At 39.4% G+C, this 20175-nt stretch overlaps 1 protein-coding gene across 2 annotated transcripts; it reads right to left on the reverse strand.

The window, feature by feature from the left end:
* Positions 1-281: 281 nt before the first annotated feature.
* On the reverse strand, positions 282-17619 carry TRNT1 (tRNA nucleotidyl transferase 1). Of its 2 annotated transcripts, none has more exons than XM_046685453.1 (8): positions 17587-17619; positions 16384-16558; positions 12497-12690; positions 8285-8423; positions 4377-4503; positions 2919-3112; positions 1786-2039; positions 282-1571 (listed from the first exon to the last, which is right to left on the reverse strand). In XM_046685453.1, the coding sequence occupies exons 2-8, from the start codon at positions 16529-16531 to the stop codon at positions 1323-1325; spliced, it is 1305 nt and encodes a 434-aa protein (XP_046541409.1). In that variant the 5' UTR covers positions 16532-16558; positions 17587-17619; the 3' UTR covers positions 282-1322. The 2 variants fall into 2 exon arrangements, with proteins under 2 accessions (XP_046541409.1, XP_046541402.1); XM_046685446.1 differs by lacking the exon at positions 17587-17619 and adding an exon at positions 17196-17555.
* Between the last annotated feature and the right edge of the window lie 2556 nt (positions 17620-20175).

The following is a 20175-nucleotide window of genomic DNA, read 5'->3' on the forward strand; positions in this document are numbered from 1 at the left end:
GTCCAAAATTGCTATTTGCCCATAGAGAACGAAGGTGCTAGGACTGGCTATACAGAAAGGAAAATCAATTATAAAATATGAGAATATATGGGGCCGGCCCAGTGGCACAGCAGTTAAGTGTGCACATTCCGCTTCTTGGCAGCCCGGGGTTCGCCAGTTCAGATCCCCGGTGTGGACATGGCACCGCTTGGCACGCCATGCTGTGGTAGGCGTCCCACATATAAAGTAGAGGAAGATGGGCACAGTTGTTAGCTCAGGGCCAGGCTTCCTCACCAAAAAAAAGAGGAAGACTGGCAGTAGTTAGCTCAGGGCTAATCTTCCTCAAAAAAAATTAAATTAAAAAAAAAAGTCAGAAAAAAAGTCAGAATATAGCAGCAGAAATAAACAATACTTTGTGCTATACACCCATTTACCTACTGAAAGCATTTAGGGCTCAAATCTTTACAAAGCAAATGGACAGGCCTGTTCAGGGAAATTTTAATGTAGGTCATATCCTTTTAATTAATGAAAGAAATTAACATTTACTTTAAAGGGACAGGAGTATTATCACTATGTATATATTGCCACCCGATATATACTGTCAGATACCACATAAACACATTTATCTTCCAATTTCCAAAGGAAATGTTTATTAACAGCCTCAAGAGTAAGCCTCAAGTTCATCTTTCCCAGGCTTAGCATGCATAGTTAAGGAAACCATTATGACAGAGGAGAGTATCAACTACATACTGAAATACAGCTTGCCTAGAACAAGTGTTGGATGTGTGAATGGCAGCCACCTATGACTCAGCTGATCTTCACATTTTATATAGGATATTTTATGCAAACTTGTCAATTATTTTCTTTTCAAGCACAAGTTTATTCTGAAATTCAGATAAGAACTGACACATCATAGACAATCATTGTATAAAATAAGTTATTTCAATTGCAAACACTAAGAAACATTTCCTCAAGACAGTTACCACTTTTTAAGATAGTACTGTCCTATACAAAAAAAAACAAAACAAAACTTTTTTTTTTAAAGCCTAGACAGATAAAGATAGAAAGGAGAGGCCAAATATACTTTTCTCAGTAGGAACTATTCCAAAAGAATTATAAGGTTCAGTGATGATATAAATCAGATTAAGAGGAGGTAGACTTCAGTGTAGTGCCTGAAATATAATTATATTTCACAAAATAAGATCTTCATTCTTCTGAAGAGGTCCTCTAAGCTGGCTTTTATTCTGCTATATATTCAAATCTCTTAAATCTCAAGAGGGAGGGCAAAAAAAAAAAAACTAACCACAAATTTTCTGCTTTTTAATAGGCAGCTCTCATCAACTTTAGGTCTTCTTTATGTAACTTAGAAGTTCATCTTTCTCCATTTGGTAACCACTTTTTTTCCACCGTTCTCGCAACTGTTGCAATAGAGCCCCAATTTCTTTTCCTGAAGAAATGCCCACTTTTCTGATGTCATGGCCACTTACGGGAAATGGAGGAATGGACCACTGCTGCATTTCCTTTAGAAGACACTGCTCTCCTTGGTACTTCAGTAGTTCACATACACGAGTAGTTGCATCAGATTCCCTAGACTAAGTGCCAAAATCGAACATTTAGTTCCATCACACTAAATTAGAATACTTGCTAATGATCTTATCCTAAAATCTACAATAAATGCTCGATGTAAATTTTTTCGTTTAAAATAAATGAAATCCACAGAATGCATTGTGAGTCTTAGTATTAATAAATTAGTTCTACAATTAGTGACAATGATTTATATTCTGACTAAGCCTAGTATATACTTACATCTATAATGAAGTCTTGATAGGGTTTCAATGGTTCTGAACTATCTGTTGCTTTAATTAAATCTTTCCTGTTTTTAACTATAAATAAACCAAGGTTTTTCTCTTCTTTTGAAATCTTCAACCTCAAATCCAATTTTGTGACATCATCCTGTACTTTGAATAATGAGGCCAAGAGAGTCATTGGCTTTGGTGACAAACCTTCAACATTTTTACTGACTTTGTCAAATTCTTCTAAACTTGCATTAGCAGGTAAGCCTGTAGGGACAAAAGCATTTTTCACCCATTTTACAGTGGATAAATTCAATTAAAAAACACTCTTATCCTAAACCAGCCATTGTTTTATCATATACAGAAATGCCCTGTCACTAGGACTCATTATTAGTCCAATCTGATGCTTCATCTTACAGTGATACACTGTCACAGTCTTCTTTCATATCTTATCACTCTCAAACCAAGGGAAGTCCTAAAATGCTCTTGTTTCCATTAACAAGCTACAGCAGGAGGTCCAGAGGCAGTGGTAGTAATGGTGGTGTCATATTCACAAGGGATACTTATTCCAATTACAAATTCCTGACTTTACACTGACATACTATCATAGAATGTCCACCCCTGCTTCAACAGTTTTGTCCTTATTTGAAATATACCCAAGTTTCCTGAAGTGTGATAAATGATATCATCCCACTATTCTTCCTGAATATTAATTACATTTATTGAATAATTTCTATGTATAAGTCACTCTTCTGAGTACTTTACCTGTATTAACTTACTGAATCTCTCAGCCTTTCCATTAGATAAATGCTATTATTTTCATACCCCGTTTTCAGATTCAGAAACTAACACTTAAGGAACTAACCCAAGTCACAAAGCTGGTAAATGGCAAAGCCTCATTCAAACCCAGGTCTGTCTGACTCCAAAGGCCACTTTGTAGCACTATAGTACGCTGTCTCTGAGCTGTTCCCTACCCATGACAAAACTGTCCTGCCCCTGACCGCAGTTTATCATATTTTAAAATAGTCCATTTTTCCTTTTAGAATCCTTCTTCAGCTAAATTAGTCAAACATTTCTTCCTTATGAAATTTTAAACCAGATGTGTTTCATTGCCAAAAATGCAAACATTTTCTAACTTGATCTCACCTATGTAAGGAGCCACATCAAGATCATAGATGAGGTGAATCAAATGATTTACATGGTTACCAACAAGAATTTTTTTCAGTTCTACCCAAATCCTCTCTCCTGATATTGCAGCCAAGCCTTTCGCATTTTCTGCAATTGCTTCCAAAGTCTCAGGATCGTGGTCACCAAGTTTGTCTACAATTCTCCCATAAAATCTACAAAACAAAATTCTTGGAGTGTATTACCTCTGTGTTGGCATATCACCAGCAATCCCGTTTTTCATTTTATGGTGCTACCCACACATCTATGTAATGAGGAACAACAGAGAGTTAGGTCTAGGAGGGACCCTAGAGTTCATCCGGGCAGTTCTCCACCTTCTCTTTTTTCCAGCTGAGAACACCTGAGATCCAATAAAATATAAGTAACTTGCTCAAAGTTAGCAAGAACTAGAAACCCCTTCCTCACCTTCACTGCCAAACTGCTGACCGAGACACTTAGAATAGCCATCAAATGCAGTTGCTGAATTGGTACTTAACAGAGGATGAATAAAACAGAGCGTTCTTATAAAGGTACCAAAACAAGACTGGAATCCATCACGAAGCAGTCTTAATCCCTCAAAGCTTACCTGTCTGTACACATCAGTACTTTTAATGAAGAGTTTCAAACATGACACATCTAGTTGCATACACTGGAGCGTGTTTCATGAAGTCTCAAAATTGGAAGCCTTAAAGTACATCGGTTCTACCACTCATATCTTTAAAATTCAGTTCATTAGTGATCTACATTAAATAACTAATTATGTCTAAGTCTCCATCTATGTTCTGTTATTTGTAAAGAAAGATTTTGCAAATACTCAAGTTTAAAGGAATAGCATTTATTGACAAAATATGCAGGATCTATATTATAGAATATTCTGAGTGATCTAAACCAGTGACAAATTAGTATTACTAGACATAAACTAGCCAGTTAGAATAGTTTTTTAAAAGGTTAGAGTTCAGAGTTTAAAAATCATTGCTACCCACAAAACCATCCAAATGCATTTCATACTTAAGTTCATCTAAGAGATTTCCCATGACCATCTAAGACTAAGCCATATGAAGGCAAACTTTCATTCTTTACTCTGTTCAGAGCACCTAGCACAGTAGGTAACCTGTGGTAAGCACTCAAATATCTGTGTAATGAACGATCAGCGCAGGAAATATTCAATCAAAAAGAAAAATGGACATTTAACAATATGATTTACAGCTGAATTATATAGATCATCACAGAATGGAGTAAATATGTGTATGTTTTGTGAATGAAAATAGGAAGTATCTAATATCTCACTCAAAAGTTAATAGTCTGCTAAGTCTCTACTGGGGACAGGCATTTGTGATGTCACCATTTTGTACACTGACCTGCTGTGTCCTTCACATGACCAGAATTGTGCTCTAGTAATAATATTAAAAACTATACCATTAAATTTTTAAAAATTCTTACCTGAAATATCTTAAAATTCGAAGATAATCTTCTTGTATCCTCTGTTTCGCATGTCCAACAAATCTAACTTTCTTATTCTGTAAATCTTCATAACCATTAAAGTAGTCAAATAAAGTACCATCAAAACCTAGTCGTTAGAAAAGGGAGTGGAATCACTATTAGCAAATAAGGATTGGGAAACAATCTGAGATACACACATACACACAATGGAATGTTATTTAACCATAAAAAGTGAAATCTTGCCATTTGCAACAACATGAATGGACCTTGAAAGCATTCTGCTAGGTGAAATAAGTCAGACACAGAAAAACAAATACCATATCATCTCATTTATATGTGGAATCTAAAAAAAAACACCAAGCTCATAGATACAGAGAACAGATTGATGGTTGCCGGTGGCGGGGGTTGGGGAGGCAAAAGGGTGAAGGGAATCAAAATGTATAAACTTCCAGTTATAAAATAAGTCATGGGGATGTAATGGTACAGCACAGTGACTACAGTTAACAATACTGTATTGCATATCTGAAAGTCACTAACAGAGTAGATCTTAAAAGTTCTGATCACAAGGGAAAAAATATTCTGCGTGTATGGTGATGGATGTTAACAACTTACTGTGGTGATCATTTAGCAATATATACAAACATTGATTCGTTATATTGTACACCTGAAACTAATATAATGCTGTTATGTCAATTATACCTCAATAAAAAAATGTAAAAAAGAATCAAACTGGGGAAAAAAATTGGAAAACACAAGAAAATCAGCTAAAACACTATCACAAACAGTAGGCAAAGTGAAGAGTTATAAAGTTAAAATACAGACAGAAGTAGCATTCATCTGTACCCACTAGTGAATGGAAGACATAACGGGATAAAAGGCTGCATTTATAACAGCAACTAAAAAGATAATACTCTCAGGAATAAACTAAACAAGAAATATGCCAGTATGAAGTGGCTGGAGGAAGATAAGACACCAAACAAGCTGATTTTCAAGTTAATGTGGGAAAATAAGAATAGCCAAAGTAATCTGGAAAAAATAAGTAACAGGGAACATAATCTGAAAAAAATAATTAAAATAATAAACAATAGGAAAAAATGTGTAATCCTAGAATGGGGAAGACTCTTCAAAATAGAATTACCAAGAAAACAAAACACACACACCACTAGAACCCTCAAAGAAATTATTAATAAATTCAGCTACACAAAAAATCAAATATGCCTGCATGATAAAAACTACCACAATGCAAAGCATAAGATCAGTGACATACTGGGAAAAATGTAAGTAAGTTAGTATCATAGAGAGAAATGGTTAATTTCCATAATATACAAAAAGCTCATAAATAAATAAAAAGCTTGCATAAGTAGAAAAGTGAACTAAAAACACATATCTCTTTAAAAAATGAAGATTTTCAACCTTAGTCATAAAAAATGCAAATTTATGAGATACTGTTTTTCAGATTTCTGTCAGATTGGCAAAGATCCACGTCTGATTACTGCTAGCAAGGGGATGGTGAACCACATCGGAAGACTTCATTATGTAGCCTTTTAAACTTTGTGAATTTTGAACCATGTGAACCTAATATCCATTCAAAAACATTTCCACTACATTATATTCTCTCAGATGTTGAATGAAAAAAACTGACAAAACAATTTTAAGGCACATAAAACCTCAAGTATTAGTAGAGTGCCAGTTCATCCCAGTTATCCCAGGGCTTTCCTGGTTTTAAAATTAAAAATCGTTCATGTCCCAGAAAATCGATCATTCTCAGGGAAACTGAGACAGACGGCCATCCTAGGGACTAAGAAGGAAAAAGAGAAACACTGAGAGCAAAGACTGGGGCACCATTTGACCATCCAAATGGGGAGGTCAGGGATCCTACGAGACACTTCACCTCGTGGCACCACAGAAAGGAGGCACTGCCCCTACTTATGAAAAACCACCACCTGTCAATTTAGCTCTGATTATCCCAAATGCAACAACACTGGCAAGCTCAGGCTTAACACTTCCCAAGCTGTTTTGGTTTATATGGCATTTTGATATGTACAGCAAATTGTAAAGGCTCCAGATTCAAAAAGAAGTAACAGAAAATGAAAAGAAAAAATAGGTAAGTAAATAGACAAAAAAATGATTACAAAGTAGCAAATAAAATGTGGTATATCTGTCCCTTAATGCTATTCCTCTTAATGGAAAGACAACTCTCCCTGGCGAGTATGGAATTACCAAGGTCTTTTTCCATAAAGGAAAGACCAAAATTTGAAGGGAAAAAACATAGGATATGACAAGAGCAAAAACTAGTAATGGTTCATCCAATAAGGCTTGAAAAAAGGCTGGACAGAAAAATGGGCTAAAAGTAAGGATTAGTGAGTACTCTACCGGTGTGTATTTTGTTTTGCTCTGAATATCACTCTTTTAAAATATAGTGAATAAAAATAAGAAATAAAGTTGAGTTGCTAAGAATAACATCGTGGTTAAGAATGTGACCTCTGGAGCCAGGCTGCTTTAGTTGGGATCCTAAGTCTGCAGCTTACCAGCTAGCAGGATCTGCTTCACAGGGTTGTTGGGAAAACTCAATTTATGTGATGTGATTAAAACAGTGCCTGGCACATTATAAAGATTCAGCAAATGTTAGAAATCAGTAGTACCAATAAGAATAGCTTTTATTTTTATAAAATGGTATCTTAAAAAAGAATATTTAGTTTCTCTCTTAGTTATGCTTATGAGAAGCTAGTTACGAGATTTTATACATTGCACTACTAAGAAAGAATGATGTACGATGAAATAAATACCTGGAGTTTGATCACACAATGGAGAGAAAACATGCCACCAGTTGGGCTCCCTCTGCTCATAAATCACCCAGGCTTTGGAAACCATGGCTCTCTGTGACTTGAACTAAATTACTTAACATCTCTGAATCTGTTTCCTCATCTGTCAAATAGGTTTAATACCCACTTCATGAAGTTTTTCTGAGAGTTAAATGAGACAAAGTATATCAAGTGACCACTGATGTGCCTAGAACCTAGTAGGCACTCTAGCAATGTTACCCGTCAGTAAAGTAATGAGCGAAAGATCCCACCTTGGCCTACAGCCCCCTTCTCCATCCCATAAAGTAATCCTATTACTGTTGTCACAAACTAGGGTATGAATAGTGGATGCTTTCTCTCTCTCTTTTCTAATCCAAAGTCTTAAACATAAAGGGGTTGTCTAAAACTTAAAGTAAAAAAAAATGCTTCAATTATGTACCAAAATACTAACCTAATTCACATCTACTCCCATTACGATTCTTACTGCTCATTAACAAAAAAGTTACACTGAGATGATAAACAGGTTTCCTCTTACATGCCAATTCTGACTGATTGTAGAGGATTCCTACAATGCAATGCAATTAAAGAATCTGAGGTTGTGTCTAGGCTCAGCAATAGAAAACGTGCTGAAAACATTCACCAATGTGTGCCATGAGCTCCAGAAGAGAGGAAAGGGTGGGACATGCATGCATGAAAGACAGTGCAGAGGACAAAGAGTGACACAGGGGGTGTGTCTGTGTGTGCATTTTTCTTACCTGAAATGTAACCATTTTTAGATGCAATTAATAAGTTAACATTGATTGAATGTGTACATGTGCCAGGCACTGTTCTAAACATTTACCATTATTAACTCATTTAATCCTCACAACAACCCTACAAAAGAAATTAATAACATCTTCATTTTACAGCCAGTGAGTGATGGGGTCAGAATTTGAACCCAGGAATTTGGGCTCTGGAGTCATCTTTTAACCAATATGCTACACTGTCTCTTAGAAGAAACTAATGCAAACTCTCAAGCTGGAGAACATTCCCAGAATGCAGGTTTCACTTGAAAAGAAGGCACTCAAATAGATTGAAGTAAAATACTATTTTATCTCCATGTATTACCTAAAAACATAGAATTTATAGTGAGATCTCTGCGTTCAGCATCTTTCTGCCAGTCAGTTGTGAATTCTACCTCAGCATGTCTTCCATCAGTGACAACATCAATCCGTAGTGTAGTAATTTCAAAATTTTCTTCATGAAGCTGTAATTAAATATATGTTTTTTAAAAATTAGTTTTTAGTATCACTAGATGGACTGAAAAAAATACAGGGGTCCTGACAGGTATATCTTCTTTTTAAAGTCAACTAGTGCACATATGTCTTGAAACAGAAAGACACCCACAATATTCAAAGATAGATCCAAAGAATATTTTTTAAAAATAAAATAATAAAACCATCCCAATTAAAAAAGATGAGTGACATAAAACGATGGCAACTCTGACAAGTGACATGACACAAGAGAGAGGAGCCCTTCTAACGGCATACAGTCAGGTGTCGCTTAACAACAGGGATACGTTCTGAGAAACGTATCGTTAGGCAATTTTGTCACTGTGAACATCGCAGACTGTACCTACACAAACCTAGATGGTAGAGCCTTCTACACACCTAGGCTATATGGGACTAATCTTACGGGACCACTGTCGTATATGCGGTTCATCGTTGACCGTTATGCAGCACATGACCATATTCTGGTTCTTAAATTTCAAATCAGGCTACTCTTTGAAATATTTTTGAATAGCTCCAGTTTGCAAAGAGCTGAATATCAATTTATAGACTACACACCATTGAGCAAAGGATTGACAGAAGAAGAAATACAAAGAGTTAACACATGCTGCAACTCCTTTACTGGTAATCATCAATGAAGTTAAAATAAAGTGTTACATATATCTTGGGAAGAGAGATTACCTCCAGCTGGGAAAAGTTGAGGAGTTTCATGATGGAGTGACATGTGAGCTGAGCCTTGAAAAGTACATAGGATCTGTATATGCAGATGTGGGAAGAAGAACATTTCAAGTGAAAAGATGACTAAAGGCACAGCAGAGAGGAAGAGGAAGTTTACCTGACAAAGAGCATATTAGCATTTAGGTGTAGACAGCAAAGGGTTTTACATGCCAAGCAGGAGTCTGGAATCTCTTCATGAGGAACTGAAAGCCACTAATGATCACTAGAAGTCTGTTTTAGAATGCCTCTCAATCTCATATATATTCTTCCCTAGAAACAAGCTAGTTCTCACTAGAGAATTCCAGAACTCAGGAATTGAAGCACAAGCATCTCTGAAGGCAAAGGGTAAGCAAAGGGTTTGAAATAGAAGGAATGTTTGAAAATCAACATAAGAAACATCATCATAATAGGGACTGGCCCAGTGGCATACTGGTTAAGTTCATGCACTCCAAAGTGGCCTGGGTTTTGTGGTTTCAGATCCCGGACGCAGACCTCCACACTGCTCATCAAGCCATGCTGAGGCAAAGTCCCACAGACAAAAAAGAGGATGGGTGGCACAGATGTTAGCTCAGGGCCAATCTTCCTCACCAAAAAAGAAACATCATCATAAGACAAATAATTAGACTGCTCTTACTCAGGCAGAGACCCAGAGATTAACCACTAGACAGAAAGGTGGACCTGAAAATAGTCAGAACTTGGAGCACCAGACATAGATGATCATGGGAGTAATGCACCACAATGAAAACAGGATTAAGTAACAAAATCAACATGACCTCCATCCCTTTCCCCATTTGGTTTCCAAAATGCTAATAAGTAAGCTTTTTCTAACCTTGATAACACTGGAAGATTCCTCTGATTTTTCCTAATGAAAAGTCCTACTGATATTGACATTGGCACTCCCACAACTAACCAGCTGACCCCTTCCAAGCAAAACTACAATCAAGTTCTCAAGTCATTTTGCTAACACCAGAAGATCACCCAAATATAGAGAGCACCAAAAAATACCCATATTTAAAGAAAGCCAACTGGCAAGACAGATAAAGCTCAGAGGAAATAAAGCCATTGTCAAAATAACTATAATTGATATCCTAAGGTGTGATATGGCAATTTATAATAATAATATATAGATATATTTGGTCTTCATCCCTGTTTCTGGCATAGACCTCCCAAAACCCTTGGAATTTCCTGTGATGAGAGCACCTAAAGATGGAGGCTGGCTGCCAATGGGCCAACTATGTGACTAGAGGGTCGGAACTTTCAGTCACACCCCCAATCTCTGGGAGGGGACAGGGGCTGGAGATTGAGCTCAATTGCCAATGGCCAATGATTCAATCAATCATGCCTATGCAATGAAGCCACCATAAAAACCCAAAAGGACACAGTTTGGAGAACTTCTGGCTTGGTGAACATGTGAAGATTTGGGGAGAAAGGCGCACTCAGGGCAAGGAAGCTCTCCACACTTTCCCTATACCTTACCCTATGCATCTCTTCTATCTGGTTGTTCCTGAGTTATATCCTTTTATAATAAACCGGTGATCTAGTAAGTAAAATTTTTCCAAGTTCTGTGAGCTGCTCTAGCAAATTAATCAAACCCAAGGAGAAGTCGTGGGAACCTCTGATTTATAGCCAGTTGGTCAAAAGTACCGGTAACAACCTCGACTTGCAACTGGTGTCTGAAGTCCAAGGAGGAGGTTGCTGGAACCTACAATCTACAGTCAGTTGGTCAGAAGCACAGGTAACGGCCTGGGCTTGTGCTTGGCATCTGAAATTGTTGGGGGGGGCGGGAAGCAAGAGTATTCTTGTAGGAACTGAGCCCTTAACCTGTGGGATCTGATGCTATCTCTGGGTAGATAGCCTCAGAATTGAGTTGAATTGTAGGAAACCCAGCTGGTGGCTGGAGCATTGCTCACTGGTGTGGGGAAACCACCCCAACCCCTTCATAAGGACAATAAAAGACATTACATCTGAAACAACAACAAGCAGCTTTCAAAAGAAATATTCTAAGAAAGACCCCTGGAAAATTTAAAAGATAGCAAAAGTTGCAAATATAATAGAAAGATTGGAAGATCAACTTAAGGCAATCTCATGGAAAGTAAAATAAAAGATATAAGAATATAAAACACGAAGACAAAACTAGAAGATCAGTCCCTGTGGTCCGACGCACAACATAATAGGAGTTTCCAAAGGAGAAGACACTTACTAAAGGGGATGGAATTATGAGAAAAATACAAGAAAGCCACTAAGTGCCCTATATAATGAATGAAAAAATAAATCCAAACCAAGGCCCATCATCTTGAAATTTAAAACACAGAGATAAAAAGATCAGAAGGGCTTACAAAAGGAAAAAAATCAGGTCTCAAACAAAGGAGAACTCTGAATGAAGTCCAACTTCTCAGTGGCAGCAACAGAAGGCAGAAAACAAAGCCTTCACATTTCTGAGTGAAAATGATTCCTAGCCTCGAATTCCACAGCCAAGAAACTATCAGACCAGTGTGAAGGCAAAATAAAAATATACTCAGGCTTTCTCAGGTTTCAGACTATCAAAACGCGGGCATAAACCAAGAAAGAATCCCGCATGCGGTCCAGGAACCAGGAGGTCTAACAAGGAAGAAGCCAAGGAAATTCCCAGGATCTGGTGCAGGGGAATCCCAGGATGAGAGCGGGAAGCCCGCCTAGAATGGCCAGATGGGAGCAGAAGACAGACTGCATCAGGTGAGATGGCTCAAAAAAAAGGAATGGAAACTTCATGTGTTTTAAGTCAACTGAGAGGAACTTTCTGTTCCGACACAGAGTAGAGGAATGAATTAGTGGCATATGGATACCTATGTAAAAGAAAAATGCAGGGAAAACAAACCATGCAACACAACAAATGTAGTCATAATATACTACACGATCCAGCTGTAAACAATACAGTTATAAATGTAAACCCTGAATATTGATTTAACCAAAAATTATGGTATAAATATACTGAGAAGATGAAGGAAGGAGAATTATAAGTGCTTGCTGTTGAGGAGGGGTGTGGTAAGAAGACTAAATCATCTTCCCTCTTGGGAAGTTAATAGATAGCATCTTAAAACTGGGAAATTAAAAAGAAATGCAAAACAGTGCAGCATAGAAAGGTCTTTTTTAGAAATGTGGAGGTCAGGTGAGTACCATAAAAATTAGTTGAAAGTGGCTGCAACAAAGGAAGAGGCAGGGTTTCAGAAGCGGGTAGAGGAGACTGACATTTTTTTATTAGGCTTTTCGTTATTTGCTTATTTAAACCAGAAAAAAAAATAAAAATTTTAAAAATTACAAAAAAGGCAATGCAGTTACTGTCACACTTTTCACTCACCCTGGCAGTGATTGTTCCATGCTTTTCTCCTTTGTTGTTTATCATACGAATACCGGCAGACTGAAACATCTCCTTCATTTGAGCTGGGGTAGCAGTGGTAGCAAAATCCACATCCTGAGGCTTTACTCCATTTAATAAATCCCTCACTGCTCCTCCTGCTATTCTTAATTCATGATTTTCTTTGACAAATAATTCTGAGATAACAAAGAATATTTTTTATTTCAATGTGTTTCTAAAGAAGTACAAGGTTTTTCAATCTATTAGGGACAGCAGACATTATTCAACTGAGCCTTTTCATATGAAAATTAGGAGAAGGGGGCCCATAGAAATGAAGTGTTTTGCCTAGAGCAGAATGCCTGCAACAACTGTGAGAAGCAGGGAACTTGCAGAATTTTTCTTTGCAGAGGCAGAAGATAATTCAGAATTCCACAATGCCTCAAAGTCATTATTATAAATTTGAATTCTTTCCAAAGAGTAAAGTGAACAATTCTGCTTTCTTTCTCCAGGTTTGTGTGCATCCTCTAGAAATGTGAAGTGTTCTTGTATGTATTTCTCTTTGTGTATTGATGTTGAGGCATGAAACTATGAAACTATCAAACATTAGCCTATCACACCACGTATGATAAATGTTATAGCTAAGAATCCTTCAAGAAATAACCGGCATATGATGTTTAAAACCAACTCATCTCTCTGCTCTACAAAAACCATGTGAACCCTGGAACTACTGTGACAGTCTCAGTACAGGAGACAGAGTTGATGCCTCTGTAGGTATGGGACAAGGCACAGTCCACTATAACTATCCATAAAACCAAAGGACACCAAATGGAACCTAGTGAGAATGACATCCAGGAACTGGCCTCATATGACCAGCTAAGCCTTGGTGTTGCTATGAGCTGGCCTGGAACTCACAACTAGGCCCTGGTGTTCTCCTGCTGAACATAATGTCAGAGAACATCCACATCAGACAAGGCCACTCTGTGACCACGATGGATCAAGATAAGCCAACTCGTAATCACGTCCAAACACAGCCGAGACATGAATGCTGTCTATGACACCACCCTCTAACAGTTAAGATGTATGACTGCTCCTTATTTACCAGTTTTAGCCTTGCCCTGTGTTCTCACCTTCTACCCAAGAATTATTATGAATCACAGCTTTATCCCTGCTTCCTGACACCAGCTAATCCACAGCAAAGCCCCACTTCTTAAACCCGCCCCAAAACCATGTGATACGGCCCAAATCCTACAAGAAGTCCTTTCTAAAACCCTTTCACCAAGATGTCCCAAGGTTCTCCATGGTCAGCATTCTTCCTCACTGCAAGAAGTAACAACTCAACTTAGTGTGTTTCTAGTGGACTCCGGCCGGAGAGCACTGACCTGAGATTTCAGCCAAATGCATCAGAGCTCTAACATTCCTAATCACAACTCAAAATGTCATCCTCCGTCCCGGCTCTAACTTCTTCTGTTCTCTGTCATCTCCTCCTCTACCTATTCTTCCCAAACCTTCCAGCCCATTCTCTGTAGATTACCTAAATGATCTGCTAAAAAATAACGAACGCTCCATCCCTCTACCTTCTTGCCTTAACCAAAAGCTCTTCCACAAGGATAACACTTCCATAAGTCCTCTCTAACAGTAAGTGTCCATATTCCTTTAACTCCACATTTCCCATCAAGTCCCACTGATTATATTTCCCTCTTAAGGGTTCCTTATTATGGGGACCATGGTCCCTTAAAATATAAAAATCATGTGTGTTAGTCCACAGTTTTTATGAGATTTATAGAGGTCCATGACCCAAAAGGTTAAGGACTTCCACAATACTTCTGGACTCTAGCTTCATTTTGCCCTAGTCCAAGGGCCTCGTAATCTCCTTCCTGTACTGGTACAAGAGTCTCACAAGAGTGCCCTCATTTATCTCCCTGCCTCCAGGGCTGCACCACTCCCCTTAAATCCCGCCTCCATGGTCTAGATAGAGGGATCTAAATCACCAGCTTAGTTATGCTATGCCACTGCTCCCCTAACTACTCACAGCACAATATCCAAATTTCTTTCGTACAGTAGCCAAGGGCCTCCATGATCTACTTCTGTTTCATCTCTCACTATCTTTGCATCACATTTTACAAGTGCCAAACTCTCCTTGTAGTTTCCTTCTGTTAACTTTGCTCACACGAATCACTTCACCTAAACACCTTCCCAACTTATTCATCTAGTTGAACGGCTAACTATCAAATGTATTGGCACACAACCCACACTTAGAAAGACATTTCACATAGCAGTCACACACTTGTGTGTGTGTATGTTAAGTAAAAATTCCATGAAGTAATACTTAACCTTCCTACATACCATGCAATCTAATCTGTTCTATTTTATCCCCTTTTCCTCTATTTTTTTAATGCTGGTCATGACCACTAAATTGACTTCTGACTCACCTAAGGGGTCACCACCCTCAGTGGGAAAAACACTGATCTAGCTCACCCTTATTCATCTTTGGCGATTCAGTTTAGGAAGCTTCTCCTGACGGTGGAGTTAAGTGAATTCTTCTAAGCTACTCGAATAGCCTATCTTTATGCATACTAATTATATTAAAATTACCTGGTTATATCTGTCTCCCCACTCCTCAGGGCAGAAAACCTATCTTACTCATCTTTCCACCAACTTGGCTTACCATGGAAGTGAACTGTGATATCATAGCATTAAAAAACAAGAAGAGTGGCTTCATTGGAAAGTATATTTTTTTAAAAGGTTTTCTTCCTTCAAATTAAAATATTATCTAAGAAACTGTTTTGGAATGCAAACAATGGGTAAGGATGAAGGTCGAGGCTGAAGACACAGACAACCACTGTTTGAAGATGCTGGCACCACATCCGCTGGGGGCCACCTCCTTCAAGACCATGTGAAGAACCTCTAAGAATCAAGCTCTGGATCATCTACCTCTGACATGTACCTGAAAAAATCATCTAATTTCAAGAATAGGAAAGTAGCTTTGAGAATAAGCTAATACAAAAAAAGTCATTTTAAAGCAATGGTTCCTCCACCTTTGCTGCATCAAAATTAATGGAGTTGAATTTTTAATAAAAATTTATAGATGCCCATCCTCCCCAGAGATTCCAGTTCAGTATGTCGGGGGTGGGACCCCAGCATCTGTATGTTTTAAAAGGTCCCCAGGTGAATCTAAGAGACAGCCAGGGTTGCAGACCGCTGTTCAGGTCATGTTTCTACATACATACACGTTGTAGTCCTGAAGGCATCACTAAAATACCACAGGCTTGGAAAGGCAGCTGTCTGGCTGCTTGAGCAACAGCAGCAGCTGATATTGAGGACCAATGTAAGCAATGAGAAAACTGTGGCAAGCAAGATGAAGCTGCTGCCATCAGGCACTTATAGCTAAAGCCATTTCCTGTCTTCTTTCCAGACATGTTTCAGATGTGCACAAGTGGAGGCGACTCCTATTTCCTCCTGCCTTCAGTTCCCTCAGAAAGCACTTATACCTAGGGAGGAAATACAGCTTAGTGATTGCAAGCTGGGTTCTGAAATCAGAATGCACAAGTTCAAAACCCAGCTTTCCAGTTATTACTTATAGAAACTCTGGCAAAGCATTTCGCACTCCAAGTTTCTGTTTCCTCATCCACAAAACATGAGAAAATGTACCTACTTATTAAGTTAGTAGGCCCAATCCTTTCATGTAAAGTACTCAGCATAGCAAAGAGAAAAGCCACGCTTTTTATTACAGCCATTTCTTCCCTCTTCCTGTGATTTAGTGGCTATGGTTTTGGATTACCCACAGGAAACCTTTCTTTCGTTAGCTCAACAAAAACAGGCTAAAAAACGTTAACCCCCTGCCTCTCCATTTACACAGGTTTCCAAAGCAAGAAAAGCCATCCTAATCTCACCTGTCAGACTCTTCAATCCTTCTGTGAAAAGTGACTGGAATTCTGGAGACTGCAACTTCATTGTAAATAGATATTGCTTCAGAAGGCACACTCTGCTCCAACCACGGCTCAGTAATGGCCTGCGCCAGGGATTCAGGCACCTCAGCATCTGGGGAGAAAGTCACCAACCCCACATCTACAAGACAAACATGCATGCACAACAATGACTTCTAAACGAGAAGGGAAAAAAGGGGATACAGTGCAATTTTATTTATGAACTGAATGACATTCATCTCCTGTTCGGATGAAAATCTGAAATAAGTGACAATTTGAGGAATAGTTGACTAAATCTATGCTTGTCGCTGTCCAGTTTTGTACTCCTGAAACACTGCGGGTACCACATTTTACTGTTACAAGAGTCCCCTGAAAGGTGAGTTTCAGTTAAAGCTGAGGAGTACAGGGCTGCCAAGAACAGTGGTTCCAGAAAACGTAACTCAAAGACTTGCAGGAACACTTGGTCTCCTCCCGAACAAGTCACAGCCACATGTGTGTATCACCGTACTTCCCAACACATGTGACATTTATGACTCAGGGATATTTCCCAGCATTATTTTATATATTTTCCCATGACTTGTTTGCTGCCCGCTTTTTCCTCACTCACCACCTCCCCCCATGATACCGTGTCCCGAGTCCCACCCACACCCTGTCTTCCACATAAGGTGGGCACCCAGGTGACTCCCACGGAGAGGGACCACTACTGAGGAACCATTCTTTTCCTTGGAAAGCAGGTTTCAAGGAGCGCCGTTTCCCAGCAGGGGGCGAGTTCCCCTTACCGAGACCACATGGGAAAGAAAAACACTCCGTTTGCTTCCACATCTGCCTCAACGCAAAAAAACCCGTTGGGGACCCTGGCCCTGAAATGGCGTGTTCCGCCCCCCACACCAGGTGCTGGCCCGAAAAGACTTGGTGAGACCCTCGGGGGCCTGGCCGAGAGGAAGGGAAAGTGCCCGGGGGAAGCCCGATGAATCAGCCCGCGGTCAGCCGAGACGTGGCAGCGACGCGGCCCCTGGACCTCCACACTGGGCTTTGTCCCCGAGAGCGGAGGTGGCCTCTCGCCGCCCCCGGCTCCCGCCTTCACCTATACCCGGCCCCGAGCGGCTGACACCGCTCCTCCCGGCCCCTTTGTGCGGCGCGCACCCGCACGCCCCCCACGCGCCCGCTCACCGGCCGCGCCGCCGCCGTCGCCGCCGCGCGCACTTCCGGGCAGCGGGCGCCGTGGCGTCACCGACGCGCGTCGGCCGGCGACGAATGGGAAGTCGCAGCAGAGCGTGGGCGGGGCCCCGGCGGGCTGTCGGCGCCGCTGCAGTCTCTTGACGGCGCGGCCTCTTGCGGAGCGCGGTTAGCGGCGTCTTCTGTGGCCCGCGGAGGCCGGGTGCGGGGGAGGGACCCAGGGGACCGGGGTTTGTTTTATTTGTGTCTTCCCGTAGCTATTTCCCTGCGGGGTTCAGACGCCCATCTGCATTGCATACCTGTGTGACCTTCCACAAGTGACACTGTCTTCCTTTGTAAAATGAGACTATCAAGAAAACCTATTTGAGGGGGTTGCCAGTCTTAAATAGCATGTTACTCCCTAGAAAAAGGACTGCACAGTGTCAACTTATTCTTTCCTGCTCCCTGATTCGCACTTGACTCATGTTACTTTTCTATACCCTACTCTCTGCACGAGAATAAGAACAATTTTAAAAATACTCAAGAGTCGGAGACACATGGTCAAGGCCTAGGCAGAGGGTTCCAGACACACTCATTCTAAATTTAAGCCCTCGGGTCCGTTGAAATTACTGGGCATATTTATGTTCCCACCTGTCTTTTGTAACCATGGGCATCCATGATCTAGAGGCTTTTGCAGCTATAAGGCGAAGAACTTGGATTTGATTCAGTTCTTTGGTTTTCCCAGGGCAGAGAAGAGAGAAGAAAGTGGCGAAAGGGGCCGGCCTGGTGGCACAGCGGTTAAAGTGCAGGCATTCTGCTTCAGGGGCTTGGGGTTTGCTGATTGGGATCCCGGGTGCAGACATGGCACCCCTTGGCAAGCCATGCTGTGGTAGGCGTCCCACACAGAAAGAGGAAGATGGGCAGATGTTAGCTCAGGGCCAGTCTTCCTCAGCAAAAAGAGGAGGATTGGCGGCAGATGTTAGCTCAGAGCTAGGCTTCCTAAAAGAAAAAAAAGAAGTGGCAAAGGAGTGGGAGTGTAGCCCTAAATCCTTAAAATGGGAAACTTTCATAATGTTTCCCAGTTATCTTAAAAGTGAATAAAATCTACATCACATAATGTATGTGTTTTACTTGAAGGAAAAATGTAGTCTTGTTAATATAACTTTAAATTATTTAACTTCCCTGAAGTTTTCCTAGAAAAATTCGTGTGCCATGATATTTCTGTGGCTTCCAATGATTAGACCTCTTATCTTCAGAGGTGTGAGTTATCCCATTTTGAGAAGCACAGGGCTAGCTTTCCAAGCTGCCATCCAGACAGCATTGATTCAATCCAACTGTTTTACACGCTAATGAATGTGTATATCCTGACTAGACTGACCAAGAAAAAAATACAGAGAATTCAATGTAAAAGAGCACATCACTACAGACATGTAGACATTAACAGGATAATAGGAGCTATTATGGGCAGTTTTACTCCAACCGATTTGACATTGTAGATGAAATGGACAAATTCTTTGAAAACTACAACTTATCAGAACTGAAACAGGATGAAATTTTAGAATCTGAATAGCCCTTTACTATTAAAGAAATTGAATTTTGTTCAACAAACTTCCCACAAAGATAATTCCAGGCCCAGATGGTTTCGGTGGTCAAATTTATCAACCACTTAAGGAGGAAATTACACCAATCTTGCACAATTTTTATTCAGAAAATAGAAGAGGGAACACTTTTCCTATCATTTGAGGCCAACATAACACTGATAACAAACCTGAAAAGATACTACCAAAAAAAGAATTTACAGCTCAATATCTCCATGAACATAGAAACAAATATCTTTAATAAAATATTAGCAAATTGAATTCAGCAAGTTCAGTTGATCAAGCTGGGTTTATCCCAGGAATGCGAGGTGGATTTAACATTTGAAAACCAATCAATGTTATTCACCATATTGACAGACTAAAAAAGAAAAACTATATAATCATCCCAATAGATGCAGAAAAGCACTTAAAATTCAACACCCGTTCATGATAAAAAACACTCAAAAAATTAAGATTAGAAGATATCCTCAGTCTGGTAAAGGACATCTGTGAAAAATGTATAGCTAAAATACTTAATGGTAAAATTCTGACCATTTTTCTTCTAATATCAGCAACAAGGCAAAGATGCCTAGTCTCACTACTTCTTTTTAACATTTTACCATCGTTCATAACCATTAACCTAAGACAAGAAAAAGAAATAAAAGACATAACAATTGAGAAGGAAGTGAAACTCTTTGTTTTCATATGACATAATGGTGTACACAGAAATCGTAAGAATTGACAAAACAACTATTAGAACTAATAAGTGAATTTAGCAAGGTCTTAGGATTCAAGGTTAATATATAACAATCAATTGTATTTTTATATAGTAGCAGCAAATAATTGTAAATAAATTCTAATTTTAGTAGTAGCTAAAACTGTTTATAGATATATGTAGATACAGATTCTAATGTAGGAATAAATCTAACAAAAAAAGCTATATCTTTGGCAACCAAGCATATATAAAGATATTTAACATCATCAGTTGTTAGGGAAATGCAAATTAAAACCACAATGAGATATCATC

The sequence above is a fragment of the Equus quagga genome, chromosome 1 (assembly GCF_021613505.1).
Source record: "Equus quagga isolate Etosha38 chromosome 1, UCLA_HA_Equagga_1.0, whole genome shotgun sequence".
Taxonomy (NCBI): domain Eukaryota; kingdom Metazoa; phylum Chordata; class Mammalia; order Perissodactyla; family Equidae; genus Equus; species Equus quagga.